Source organism: Octodon degus, unplaced genomic scaffold (genome assembly GCF_000260255.1).
Source record: "Octodon degus isolate 3935 unplaced genomic scaffold, OctDeg1.0 scaffold00069, whole genome shotgun sequence".
In the NCBI taxonomy this organism is placed as follows: domain Eukaryota; kingdom Metazoa; phylum Chordata; class Mammalia; order Rodentia; family Octodontidae; genus Octodon; species Octodon degus.
Window position 1 is genome coordinate 3,900,306 of NW_004524645.1, and position 15,457 is coordinate 3,915,762.

General features: G+C 39.2%; 1 protein-coding gene across 2 annotated transcripts in view; it reads left to right on the forward strand.

Moving 5' to 3' along the window:
* Window positions 1–15,457, forward strand: part of Frmpd4 (FERM and PDZ domain containing 4) — a 283,401-nt gene that overhangs the window by 154,623 nt on the left and 113,321 nt on the right. For both annotated transcript variants that reach the window (XM_023719577.1, XM_004635038.3), the window contains exon 2: window positions 14,702–14,862. In XM_023719577.1, coding sequence (XP_023575345.1) covers window positions 14,702–14,862 — 161 coding nt within the window. The remainder of the gene's footprint in view (window positions 1–14,701; window positions 14,863–15,457) is intronic.

The following is a 15,457-nucleotide window of genomic DNA, read 5'->3' on the forward strand; positions in this document are numbered from 1 at the left end:
CAATTAGATTCACAAGTCACAGTCAATAAGTATTTTGCAGGCTCTAAATTCATCGTCTTTAATGATGACAAAAATCTCTCTGGGTAGATGAACTGGCTATTGATGAAAGATTAATTGTAGAAATGGTTTTCAGTTGCGCCATGGGCAAATAGAGCTGAGTCCTTGAAGGATAAATTTGATCATGAATTAATGGAACCTATTTTGGACATTAATTTATACAAGCCCTTACAGATCCTGGATTTACTGAATCTCATTTTCTAGAGCTGAAAGCATGACTGGAAACATATATCAGGGTGGGTTCTATGTCCAATCACTTCTGAACTATGAGCCTCAAAATGATCCATACTTTGATTCTTAAATATAATTGATAGCATGTGCATTCTATTTAATGTTTAATAACTCTATTAACCTCACTTTCTAAGACATTTCACTTTTGTCTCCCATAATTAGGAGAAAGAGCAAGAGAGACAATTTCAGGACTTTCATTGTTTTCAATTTGTTGTATATTGGATCCTAATGAAGTGACAGTTTTTAGTCTCTAAGATTTCCAGAAAGGACGTGTTGTTCCTGCTTATGGAAAAGGGCATAAATTTGATCATGGACAACATTCTAATGTGTCTCAATATTTTCCTCAATAGCCTCGTTTCTATCTTTACTGCACTTCTCTCCTAAACCTTCCCCCATCAACACCCAAACACGACTTTGAGAGTTTCCTCCAGGACGGTCTTTGCAGTTCCCTAGAAATGGGTGCTGTCCCTTTTTTTTTTCAGAACAAGCGATTGAACTCAGGCCCTTGTGCTTGCCAGGGAAGCGCTTATTCCATTGAGTCATCTCCCCAGCCCCTGTCCCTTCTTTATGAGAATGGTAGTTATCACCTCACTTATGCAGACTCCTCTTAAAGCACTTAATCTGTGAAAATTTTGCTGGTCCCCCATTCATTCATTGCTCTGGCACCTTGTGTCAGAACAATCTGAGTCCCTGTCATCACAGAGCTTGTTTCCTGGGACCTTTTGAGATGAGCGTGGAATCACTTTGGTGATTCCAAGTCCCAAAATGAGTGGATATGAACACAAAGAGAGAAGCCAGCAAGTCTCTGAGGTACCAGGGACTGGCAGCCACTGAGCTATGTCAGCACCACTAAGTCTCTCAAGGCATAGAAAGGCCACAGAGTGGAGCAAGGATTGGAAAGCATGAATAAATTCTAAGTTCCTTATTGCCGCTTGCATTTTCTCCTGGCAGCACATCTTTCCTTGTCTGAACCCAACAGAAAGCCATGTGACTTTGTCCTGGGAGTGAAGCTGAGAGCAGGAGCCACAGTAGGGGGAAGCTCAAAGGCCAAAACAAAAAAGAGACATACAGTTGAATAGTAATATAGTTTTAGGTCTGAAGAAATTGAATTCTCTAGCTAAGATAAAGAATTTTTTTTTCTTTTCTTTTCTTTTCTTTTTTTTTTTTTGTATAGGGAATTGAACTCAGGACCTTGCCCTTGCTAGACAGGCACTTATGCCACTAAGCTATCTCCCTGGTCCAGGAATAATTATTTTAATATGGAAAAGATTACAAATTCTTAATTAAAATAGAACTGTTAGCTCAGACCTTTGAGTCAATTTCCTTACCAGCCCCTTTTAACTTCCATTAAAATTTTTAGTTACCAAAGCGAGCCCTTAGCAGTTAATCACCTTTTAAGCACTCTCTTGTATAAAAATTATAGAATTATGAAGTTTGTGAAGTGTGGCCAATCAACTGTGAAAACATCCTTGTTCAATATCCTTTCATAATTTTGACTCTTAGATTGGAATTTCTGTATCACATATTCTTATAATTCCCAAGTACCAAGGCAATCAGCTTGTTTTTACTTCCCAAATGTAAAATTATAAACTAAAATTTCAAAGAATACATGTTCACTAGGGGGGACATATAACAGCCCCTTGGGAAAGGAAAAACTCCTGTCTTCAACCCTCTCTACAGGTACTGCCACAAAATATGCATAGAATCCAGTTTGGTGAAGACAAACTCTCAGACCTAAACTGATGATTTTGACATATTTTAGAAGGCTTTGCTCATTGTTATCAAGTTGCTTATTCCAAAATGTATTTTCCTGAAGGTACAAAAATATAAAAGTAATCAATCAAGAAGAAAAAGTCTGCTCAGTGATCCAATATTTTATGCTCTGTGAGTAACAGATGTTGACACTTCAGAAAGGCTTGGGGTGATTGGATTTTCAACCCCCCAAAGGGTTCAATCTATTGGAGCCTAAAGGAAAAGCACATGTAAGAACCATCACTCTGTCTGTCCCTTATTCACTCAAATCTGGGACCACTATGTTTCATTTCTGTGGCTGGGATAGGATTAGACAAGCAGAATGGAAAAGCACCATTTCTCACCAGCACTCTAATTTCATTTTTACGTTTTGGAAAACAGAAGTGAATATTTCAGAATGTAAGAGCTGAATTTTTACAGTGCTACACTGAGTTTCACAATATCAATGATGCTGTCTATCTTATGTGACTAGATAAAGCACTCTGAGAGATCATACTATAAGTTAGGGGCCCTCTAGCAGGAGAAGAGACATCTCCACGTGTTTAGCTCTTATACCTATATGAGAAAAAAACTGAATACATGCAAATATGTATTTATTTATATTTTTAGAATTTACTCATAATTTTCTATAATAATATATACTTATACTTATAGTGCTGTATCTAACATTATACAGAGTATAATGCACCTGTTTAAAAGGTATTAAAATCAGATGGTAACATGCAATGAAGGTGAATTTTTTTTTTTTTGGCTGGCTCAGCCCACCCTGAAGGCAGGGCTGTTACCAGGGATTGAACCACGGTCCACTGTACCTGACTAAGCTTGCCTAAGCAGGTGCTTTAGACTACTGAGCTATCTCACCAGTCCTGTGAAGATGAAATATTTTAATGACTTAAATATTTTGCTATCCTGCTGCATTAAAATATTCAGCATTGTAAATGACAACAAATTGAATGAGGCTTCTTATTTATATTTCAACATCTTAGTTTATCCGTCATTTGCATGAAATTTTGAAGAACTGCTTGCTGGTTCCCCTTATTTCCTTACTTGGTTTTAATCATTGTCATCGCAAAGAAATATATGAAGAGACAAATAGATAAAGTATAGCACCACTTTACTTACCAGGTCATGAAATACAATTTTTTTCAGTCCTATTTATGCCAAGGATTTTTGTTGAAATTCATCGGGAATGTTGCCATCTTTGATGTCTGTCAACTGTTCTTATGAGCCAAACAGAAGATGTTTGCATTTTCTTATATTTAACAAATGACTTCACAATCCACTGAATTGTTTCATTTGGAAGATTTTTAAGCAGGTTTGAAAAATCAATTTCCAAGTTTTCAAAGACTGCAGTTTTTGTCTGTACGTATTTGCATAATTTTCAATAAAACAGTCACACAACTGTTATGTCCCAACATCTGTTTCCCTACATTCTTACTATAATCCAAGCTTACTTGAAAAACTCAACTTGTTACTTTCTAACTCATTATAATAATATCTCCTTTACCTTGAAAAGACAACTCTTTTAGTTTACTGTCACCAGGTGGCCAACCACTTTTGTGTAGGACAAAAGATTTTCATAGCCTTTCTAATAGCTTTATTTCAAAAGCAACCACATTCTTGACATGTGAAAGCAGGTAGGTTTCTTTGCTGCCATAGCTTCTATTGAATTCTTTCAAGAGGGCGGGCATCCCTGCATTTATCCTAGAAGGCTTGTTTCATTTCTGTCACAGCTTCTGCTCCCTAGTCCTATACTTTTCTGTATTTGTGCCAGTTATCATAGCGTTCTAAGAACTGTCATTTTTATGATAACTTCTGGTATCTTGTCGAGTAGACAACCAGAATATTTTCTTGTTCAGAGTTCTTTTACATTATTATATGAAATTTAAAATGCTTTTGGTTGAATTCATTAAAAAGAACTGTTGAGATATCTCTATTGTATGACAGTAAATTTGGACATTATTTTGAAAAGAATCAAATTTTTCATAGTCTATTGAAAAGAAGTCCCATGTATGTTAAAGCCTTTCAAAATTCTCCAACAAGATTCCTCTAAACATTCTGTGATTTTAAGGTTAATCATTTTGGATTAGCTTGGCTTTTCAAGTAATATGTGGATTTCCAAACTTGACTAAATCGTTTCAAATCCTCCAGTGTTCCTGACTTGTTGTGGGAATTGAGACTGACAGTGGCTTGTAGAATTTGTTAGTGAAGGTTAAATTCTTCTGAACCCCCAGAATGCATATACACGAAGGCAAGAAACATGTGAGATGAAAACTATGTATGTGCAGTTATTTATATTCAAATAAAAATTAACTCATCTCCATCAGTTTGGATCTTTTGATCTCAAAGGACAGCAGTTCACCAGACTTGCTCAAAAATGGGAGTTGAGCGTGAATAAACACATAGAGTAAGAGAACTGCGCTCAGGGAAATAGCAAGAGACTGAGCTTCTTGGCCTCATGTGAAGCAGCTAGAGGTAGTTCCAGATGAAGGCAAGGTTGAGAATCCTCATTAGAGGACTTCCTGGATCTCCTGTCATGTCATTTCACCACAACATGTTCTCTTCAAATTTATTAACTTCTCTTTCAATTCCCCTCCTTGCCTTTATTTTACAGATTTTGTTTCTACCTTCTCATGCATCACATATAAAATCCTTTCCCTAGACTGATGTGTGAGTGTATTATCACATTCTATCCCTGCTGGTTAACCATTGAGGTGTAAGCATGCTGACTATTCAAGAGCGCTGAGAATCTTCTGCAGAACTGAAATCCCAACAAGACTTCATGGTTTCAATGTGCATTCCTTGTGCCTATGATGCCCTGGTTTAAGGCTGTGGCATCCCTGGAATTTGCTGACTCCACCAATTCCTTGGGCTCCGTGCTGGGTGTTGGTGTCTTTCTAAACATCACACCGAGTTGCTTCTCCTAAAGTTTCTCCCACTTCACTGTGATCTTTTACCCTTGCTTCTTTCACCAAGTTGCTCAAAATTTCAGGAGACAGAAGTCAAGAGTTATGTACCATCAACTTTTGCTTTCAGGCTTGGCATAATGTATCACCCCTAAGACAAAGGACTACAGCAAACTTACCATTTTAGATATGAAGGAGGAAAATATCCAGTGAGAACAAAGTAAAAAGTGTTTTTAATATATTATTTTGCTTCACACAGCATAATCATTTTGACTCACTTGGAAACCAGTCATGGGGTGTGATCTACCACATAACTTCTCTCAGCTGGAAACTACTAATTTTAATAACCTGTGCTCTGCTTTCTTTTTCCCCTTTGAACTTCAATACTGATTCTGGGGAACTCTGGTTTGCTTAGTTTACCACTTTTGTTCAAAGCTTTCGTCTTAGGCCACAATCTGGATTATGAGTTGTTGACCCTCACATTGGAAGCTACCTAAGACCTAAGACCAGTCAGGGATATAGGAATCTCACGCAGAAAAGAGAAGGGGGTTTCTGTGGTTACCTTGCCAACATTAATAATGAAGGGAGAAGTTTCTTTTGGGTGTCTGTGGTGTTTGACCCATGTAACATATTCAGGCATGAATGATGTCTAAATCATCACTTAGAATGATGGGAATGGGGTTGGCAGAGAGAATCTTTCTGGGATGTAGAAATTTAGGGATTTAAAATACTATAGAAAGTGCTCCTTGCAGATTTTATGAGCTTTGGGTGCATGATAAACATTCCTCGAATTCAATGGAATAAAATAATCATTGTTTATTAGCCCTTATTCAGCTGGCTGATCTAAACCAGGCAGTTATAGTCCACCTGGCTTCTCATTCAGGCTTGGTGTCTGGTTTGTTCCAATGTGTCCATTCTAGAGATAAGACTGAAGGGGTGATAGATACCTTGACATTGTTTTGTGGTGATGACACAGCAACAGCAACACATGCTCAAACACACAGTATTTTTTACTTGTCATATCTGGGCTCTTCCATGTTGTGTGCCTTAAGAAACACCATGCTAGCAGAGTCAAGGAGTGGAGAAATATGCACTGGGATGGAAGGTGGCATCTGGTGGCAAACTGCATCCTGGAGCAAGGGAATACCAAGCCAGTCTCCTGCAAAAGAAGAAAACAAATTTAAGATGTGATCACAAAATACTATACCACATGTATTTAAATTTTAAAATGTATTCCAGTAAAAGACACATCACTATTAATCTCCTTCAAAATATACCTTACACACACACACACACACACACACACACACACACACTTTGAACACACTTATTCCATCATTCTTGCCACTTTCTGAAACAGTACTGGAAATCCTCTTTCAGGAGTATCTTTAGTTATCCTGTGACTACCTTGAAGTTCAGAAATGATTCCAAATGTTTACCTTTCATGGTTGTTTTGACTTCGTGGATGATCCAGAAGTTGCATGATGCCAGATCTGGTGAGTTAGATGAATGAGGACACATTAGCATGGTTTTACATGATGGTAGGAATGATGGTGAGAACAAGTGTGTTCAGATCAATCAAGAAGTATTTTCACAATATATTTCCATCACCATATGCATGCCATATGCATGTGCATGTGTGTATGTCTGTGTGTGTGTGCGTGTATGTGTGTTTTGGTACTCGGATATGAACCCAGGGTCTTGCACAGAGCTACACATCCATCCTTTTTTATTTTTAAATTTTAAGGTAGGGTCTTATTGAATGACTAAATTGCCCAGGCTGGCTTTCAACTTGTGATCCTGCTGTTTGAATCTCCATGAGTGCTCAGATTACAGGCATGTGCTACCATGCCCAACTAGAATAAATATAATATAATGTTATTTGATTCCATCATGTACTCATCACCTCTGGACATCTTGGAGAGGCAGTGCTCACAGTGACCTTCTCAGGCAGAACTCAGGTACATACTTCCATTCATACTCCTTTTTGCTCTATTCTTCAACAGCCAGGTGGCTCACCTACCATCATCTTCTCAGACTGCTGCTCCTTCACACCAAAGGTAAATGCTTCTAGATTGGATCTTTTCTTCTAGAATCCTCACACTCAGCACATATCCCAAAAAGGAACTTGCTAGCTCTGATAAGTGTATCCAAAACAGCAACTACTTTAGTTTTCCTTGTAGTATGCTTTTTTGTGGTCAAAGTAGTTCTTGGTTTTACATTGGGTATATCAACCATTTATTTCTGCTGAGAAAGAAAGGCTCCAGGAGTTCATGGACAGCTTTCTTTTTATTAGGCTGAGCAAGGCAGCACAATTACCATTATTTATTTAGAAATCCTGCCAGTCCTAAAAGCGAAGATTGTTGAATTAATCTTGATAGACACATTTTCCACCTCGGTTGATTTCTTCTGTATTTTCAGGTCATGGATTCTGGTCTATATGTATGTGTTTGTTGGAGAATTTTGAGGGCAGGGCATGGAGGTGTTTATAGCACATTAGCTTTATTGTTCTGGTCTCAGCATCAAAATTCACTGAAGCATATTCAGCAGCTAAAAAGATGCTGCTTTTTCAACTCATGATGAAGGAATCTAGCATCCTTGTAAAAATATTACAAGGATAGGATGCAGAAGTGCTTCCCTTAGTACAAAGAACAAAATGAGGCTTGGTGAGTGAACATTTCAATGTGGGTCCATTCATACTGGAAAAGAAACAGAGGTTAATGATTTTTTTTAGATAATTTCCTCTGAAAACAACCAGTTGGGCAAAAAGATGACAATGCCACTGGAAAGTTATCCTCAATGTGCAAGCAAGGCAAAGACTCAAAAGGTTGTTAGCAAAAATGAAAATGCTAGAACAAGCAGGACCACACATGCATTTGGTTGTGTTACTAGCCTTATTTGAGTGCAGAAACAAGGTTGAGTACAGTCCAGTGTCCAGCTCTACTGACTGAGACGATGGCAGCATCTGAGATGGAAGTGCTTATGCCTGCTTCAGCTCTCTTCATAGCACATAATTAGTGCCTCTCATTTCCCCCATGACTCAGGCCATTTCTGCAGCCCTGTACTCAATGATCATTTAGTGGTCGACAAACACAGCCAAGGAAAACTTATTAATGGTAATTCAGTCACTAGAGAGCCTGGCTTTTATTCTTCCTTCTTTGATTCCTTTGTTCTGGTATAGTATACCCTTGTGTATATCAAATCATGTTTGTATTTATTGTGTCATTGCATTTGATAGGATTTTTTGAATTGAAAACCTCAGAGCTTACCTAGGATTTGTGAGGCATTTCACCAAGAGAATTGAGCCATGAGTATTTGAAATGCTGAATTTGTTTTCATATTTTAAGATTGAATGAGTTTTTTCATAATGTCTGAAATTGATTCCTTCCTATTCATTGGTCTCCAAAGATGAAAATAGCGGCAAATTATTTTTTGAGTGCTTACTGTGTACCATTTGCTGAGTTTACTACTACTATTCAATCATTTATTTTTTACAACTATTTATGAAATTGTTACAGTCATTACATCATTTTTCAGATGGGGAAACTGAGGCATGGACTAATGAAATAATGTGGGTGGGCCATACCTCTAGGAAGTGATGGAGCTAAGACTGGAATTCGGGCACCCAGCTTCCAAAGGGTCACTCCAAACACACAACTGTGTCAGTTCTTGCGGTCACCCTACATCTGGTCCTTTGTTTCTTGAGAAGACCAGGAAGCAATGCCTCTTAGAAGAGAAAACATCTCCTTAGTGTGGGCGATTGAAACAATGTCCTTAAAGCCTGTCCTCACTGAGAGGAAAAGTGTGCAGAAAGAAGGTTCCAAAGTAGGCATCCCACCACTGTGTTAGAATGGCCTCCAAACTATTAAAAGCCCAACAATTTCTGCTACCCGTGTTCCTCTCACCTTGACCTTGGTCCAAGCCATCACGACCTTTTGTCACCATTGATGTAATTTGGCCCTGAAATACTCTCCCCACTTCTCCCAGTATCCCCTCCCCTCTCAGTACAGCAGCTGGAGAGCATCATCCCCACTCAGAATCTTCCAGTGGCCTTTTGGTTCAATCAGAGAAAGGCCATATTAAAAAAAAATAAAATAAAAAATAAAAAAATAAAAAGAGAAAGGCCATATTCAGTCTTCGATAGAGAAGGATAATTTTCAATCATTTTTTAGGAAAAATGGGTGCATCTTGAATCCATAACATTGAGGGAATAAATCAGACACACGTGCTTAAGTATCGTATGGTTTCTCTTGCATGAAAAACTCAAAGTATAAATAAATTTAAGAAGACCATAGGAAACAGAAGGATAGATCTTTTCCACAGGGGAAGGGGACCAAGAGATGTTGGGACTGGGGAGGAGAATGGGGAAGTTTAAAAACTAAGATCATGCACACATACCAACTCCCCTTCTTCATGATAGATCACGAACATGTCTGAATAATAAAAAAAGGAATGAAAATAGGTCAAGTCCTGCCAAGGTCCTGTGCTGTCTGCTCCCGCTGGCATCACCCCCCTCTCTGCCTCCAAGCCCCGCCTACCTTCATGAGCCTCCTGCATACTCTCACCAGGCACATGTCTGTGTCTCAGGCCTTTGGAATCCCATGCTTTCTGTAACAAGTGCTCCTCCAGCCGCCAATAAACATTGCAACACCCTCAGGCAGAAACTCTCTGGCCTCATTCTTTTCTTGCATGAATAATCTCCTTACTATTTACAGTAACCACATATATCATATATTTTACTAATTGATTAGTTTATTCCCCTTCTTTCAGCACTAGAGTAAATGTTTCATTTTTTGTCAGCTTTGTTTTCCTCTTATATTCTCATAACAGAGAATCCAGTGGGTGTTTAATAAGTTTACTAAATGAATTAAGGAGTGTTTTATGGGATTGTTTGGGCAGACCAAGTGAATTAACATATGGAAGGCATTTAGAACAAACAATGCTTAGCATAGAATTAATATTTTAAAAATGTCAAGTCACATTATTACATTAGAAGAATGTAATAGTTATTGAATGAATGATGCACTGAAGCATTAGCTTGTATTACTTTATCATGAGTAGGAAGAAAATAATCAAACTATGGATATTTTAAATGCTCTTATTGGCAATGGATGTTTCAAGAGATAATTGAGGAAATCACTTGTGCCTTCTTTGTTTTCCTGTCATCTAGAAGATGCATTGTAACCTCCCTTCCTTGGGCAGGTGAATGCTTCTCAAACCTTGCTGCCCCTCAGAATCACCTGGAGGTCATTGAAAAGTTGACCCTACTTTCCACCCCTAGATATTCTAATATTGTTGGTATGGGATAAAACTGAAGCATTCCACTGTTTCCATGCTCTCCAGGTGGTTCTAATACATTCCAGTGTAGAAATCACTCCTGCAAACTTTCTGAACTAGCTGCAGAGGGAGGGAAGAAATGTCTTCCCTAATCCATCTCCATTCTTGAAGATGGGACTTAAAGCAGCATGCTTCTACAGCATATAATTCTTAGGAAGCCAGCAAACTGGACCTTCTTTGTCCATATACATGTTACAGATTATGGTGAAAATTCAGAAATTAGAGTCAGCTCCAAAAGTGTGGCTCCTCCTCCTTTCCTTTCTCTCCATCCCTCCCTCCCTTTCTTTTCTTCTCCCTTTCTTCCACCAAAGATGAAAATACATGATATTTTCTAGAGGTATCACAAGTACAACATACTCTGAGGTGGTTCTTTCTGACAGAAACGATAAGAAAACCCCAATAGTGTCTACCGTATCTAAGTGACCCCACTTGCTCTCAAGCACACCCAGTCATTCCTGTTTTAATTCTAAGAGGAATCATTACCAGCAGGTCAAACTCCTGCCCGGTGATACTCTCTGTGGAAGAATCAGAGGCCCTCTTTACAACTTGGCCCCCAGCAACTTCCCCATCTCTTCTCTGTCTTTCAGTTCCTGCCGTGCTGAAGCTTCAGCCCTGGACAGCAAAGATTACTTTGTGTCAGTTTTACTGCTTTCTTCAGGTTCTTGAATTCTGTTCTCCAGGTCCCAGGCCTCTCCATGTGATCTTCTGCCTACCTTTCTTCATGTGTCCCAAGCATGTCCCCACCATGGGAGTCATGTCTTATCTCTGTGTCCAGATAGATACATAGAACTTCATATACAGCAGCCTCTTTGTTTTTTTTTTTTATTCCTGTAACATCATCACTCCACTCTGAGCCTGGATTTTCTAGAATCATGCTGGGTCATTGGAGGTGGCACAATACCAGGCCTAGCTTCATAGCCTGTAATGTGTGCAGCCACATAGGACTCTGAGCTGGGTTCAATGTTCTTCTGTCTGGAAACATTCTGCATCATGACTCAATAAGGGGTCTACCTTTCTGATTTGCAATCTTCTTCCAAATTGCATAACTGGCCTTGCATAGATGTTTCAAATGCATAGCCCTGGTGTGAGTCATACATGATTTATACCTGAGAAGTGTGTGACCCCAGCCCAGTTATTTTCATGTCACAGCATTTGCAAAGAGGGATTATATGGGGTCAAATAGCTTCCATCATAGAAAATCTTTAAAGACAAAAAAAAGCAATAAATGAGTGTTAGCATGTGGCACACAAACGATCACTTTCTCTTCCCTGGTATTCCGGGTCGCAAGCAGCTAAATTGAGGATACTTCCTTTCCCTTGAAGGGGATTTTTAACTTCTATTTTCCTGGACAGTGATACATACTTAAAGGACAGATCCTACAGAGTTTTCATTGATTTTACTTAACTTTTATTAATTATATAGAACGACAATGGGATCCCTTTTTCCCTGTCTTTCTTTATTAAATTTGAACAATGTGTTGTCCAGATGGCCTATAGAGTAGCATCATCTAAGGTATTTGAAAATGATATTCTTTTACTTACTGAAGATTAGAAAGAAAAAAACTGAATAAAGCCCATATCATTGAGATAATCTTAGCTTACATTATTTTAAGGAGCTATCTAGTGTTCAAACTAATAACTCTTCCCCCAGAGGGATCTGCCTTGAATAATGGGCCTGAGTGAAGACTTTGTCAGAATCGTGGGAATTGGTCTTTGTCCTGACTCTCTAGTATATCAACGATGGCTCCTGATTGACAATGAGCCATGATTTTTATCTGTTTTCATATTGGCAAAATGCAGATAGCAATACTTTCTCTGCTTCCTTATTCTCAGTGATGTTTTGTGAATCCAATGCATTTTGACCCAGCACTGAGAAAGTTCAGATAGGAGGATCATGGAGTCCAGTTTGGGCTCCATCATGGGACCCCGTCTCATAAAATCTCCCCTCCTAAAAGAAGAAACACACTGAATGCTCTACAAATATCAAGTATAGATTACTGATAAGAGTTCAGAAGTTAGGGTCTTCATGAAAAATTCATTTGAATCATTTAAAAATAATTCCAGAAAGTAGATGCTGAGAACTAAATTTTTAACTTCTTTGAAAAGTAGATGTATTTAGCATCAGGCTAACATGTCACCACACACACACCAAAAACAACAACAACAACATTATCTCAATTTCTCTGAGGGCAAAAGGCATAGATATTAACTATCAAATGTCCATATTCCTCTGAGACTGTTTCTCAGTGTGTCAGTAAGAACTCAACAGTTTTCCAGAAAAAAAACATTTTTCTCTACTAAATTTAGTTACTAATTGAGACTCTTCTATGTGTCAGACACCATTCTAGGTACCTATAACAGTCAATTTCCTTGCTGAGACACAGTATCCAACACCCACAACTTACATGTCAAAAAATCCTCACAACCTTGTACTTGCCAGGCAGGCACTTGTGCCACTGAACTATCTCCCCAGTCCTGAACCTTATATCATCCTCAATGTCAAGCCTCTGTGATCCACTGTTTCAGTTACTCTTCTCTTGTTACTGGGACAAATATCAGAAACTCAGAAAAGTTCCCAGGCCTTTTCTGATATCTGGGTTAATTGGAAGCTTTCTTAACCTCAGAATTCCTGCATTCTGTGAGCACCTAAAACAAATGCCACGTGGATGATACCAAGGTCTGCTGCCAGCTGGAGCAGTAGCCAGGCTTCCTTCTCTGTTGCCTGTAGGGGTTGAATGCCTGGATCGCTGAGCACTCTGACCATGATTCCAAGAAATAAATTCTTCATGCCTGCACCATTCTGGAACCTGGTATGGCCACCACCAACATTCTGGAACATGGGCTCTGCAGCTTTTTCTCCAAGGCAAAGTCCCTGACCTTTGCAATTCTGAGGCTGCGAAGCATGGAGATCTGCCACCTCCTGTGATGCCCTCAAGTCATTCTTTCCACTGTCTGGTTTCTTCTTGGTAATAGAGATACTCTCAGCTTTATCTTTGCATTCCACAGCTTTATTGAAACTTCCTTTCTGTCCAGATTCACATTTTAAATCATCCTGCTGGGCTCTTTGCTCTTCATTTTCAACATAAATCTCACTAACAGTGCCAACAGGAGCCTTGCCACTCCCTTAATATTCAGCTGCTTTGAAATATCTTTTGCCAGATTAATGAGCCCACTATGCTTAATCTCAGTCTCAGACAAAGTCTCTGGACAGGAGCAAAATTCAGAGAAACTTTCTGGCAAGTCATAACACAAATCATCCAGAATCTAGCAACCAATGCAGTCCTTCTTCCAAGAAGAAACCTCCCCAGCCTGGCCTTTACAGGCAGGCTTTCTATCAGCCTTCTGGTGTTCTGAGCTCTTACCAGAATCTCACATACAGAACAACCGAAGCTGTTCCAGTGCCTTTCTTATAGGCAACATCTCCAAACCTTTCCTATCTTTGCCCATAAGACATTCCCAAAAGCTCATCATCCACATGGTCAGGGTTAGCCACAGCAACGAACCCACTCATCCAGTATGAAATTCTGTCTCAGTCTTCTTTCATTGCTGGGACAAAAACCCTTAACACAAAGTGAAGTAAGGAAAGGCTTATTTAGCTCTCAATTATTGAAGGTTTCAGTCCATACTGAGCTGGCTCCAAGGCAGAGTGGCACACGGCAGAAGACAACCTTTCATGGCAGTGGCAAAGAGCAGAGAGAGCAAAAGGAGTGGCAGCAGCTCAGGCAGCTAGTTAGCCCCTCTTCCCTCCTTACATTGTAATGCAAATTACCTGTCCCAGGGGAGATGCAGCATCCACACCCACAATGATCAATCACAAACTCTAGAAGCCGCCCCATGACTGCATCAGGCTTTGGGGGAACACCTACACACAAACCATAACACCCACCCAGACATGCACAGCAGCTAGGTGTTGCTTCATCCAATGAGACTGACATATCAAGATTAATGGTTACAGTGCCTGAGATAAACCTGTGAATAAAACTAAGTTCCTTGCCCTTGTAGACTATAAGTTCTAGTCTAGACAGCAAAGCAATAAAAGCAAGTATTTCTATATCACATCAGCAGATTAGTGATACAGCTAACAATATAGAGAGAGGAAAGTGGATTGTAGGCATAAGGAATCAAGATGATATATGATCAAGGTCCTAGGAGGGTAAAAGGTGAGGTGCAGAAAAATCTGTAAGACAAGCATTCCTGGTTGGGGGAACAGACATTGCAAAGGTCTCAAGCAGAAGTGGACTAAGAATTTCCAAGGAATAAGGAAGCCTTGAAAGGAGCATGACTTTTGCTCTCTCTAGAACTTCCTCACCCTCTACCAGGGAGAGACTAGATGTCAAAGTTGGAGAGCATGTGATTGCCAAGCCAGTGCCTAATACATACATTGATGTCTCCTTCCTCTTGGATTTGCTTTTCCTACAGTCACATGGCACAGGCCATCCCGTTTGATGACCCTCGGTTAGAGAGCTGCCAGATCATTCCTCCAGCTCCTCGGAAGGTGGAAATGAGGAGAGACCCTGTGCTGGGATTTGGCTTTGTGGCAGGGAGTGAAAAGCCAGTGGTCGTCCGCTCAGTAACACCAGGTAAGGATCCAACCCCACCCTTTGGTGTCTTAGGATCATTTGTCATGCTCTGCCAGGATGACTAGTGTTCACTTTCATGAATGTCAATGCTGTGAGTTTTCCCAATATTTGGGTGGATACAGAACATCAGAGGAACAGAATTGTCTCCTCCAACTAAGTTTTCAGCTGTCAAACCTATCATACTTGACTCAGAGAAAATATGGATTCACCATTTGTAACCATAAAAATGACCTAGTTCTTTTTTTATAAATTTTACTGAATAAATTTATTTATTTATTTATTTATTTATTTATTTATTTGAGTCAAAATAAACATTTCTTTTATTAAGTTGATTTATCTCAGATATTTGTTACATAATGAAAGAGACAAACATATCCTGGTTGCCACAAACATTTCTCCTCTTCTTTGCCAGTGAAGCAGAAGACCCAATACTATTATAGACTACTCACGTAGTTCTTAACATGCAAAAGCAAATGGTAAAAAGGTGGCATTGTGTTTTATGTGTAAAACATGTGGTGAATTCCTTTGTTATAAAAAAGAACTCAAAGCAGTATTTAAGTTCTAGTGTAATTTAGTTATAGGAGTAGTTGAGTTA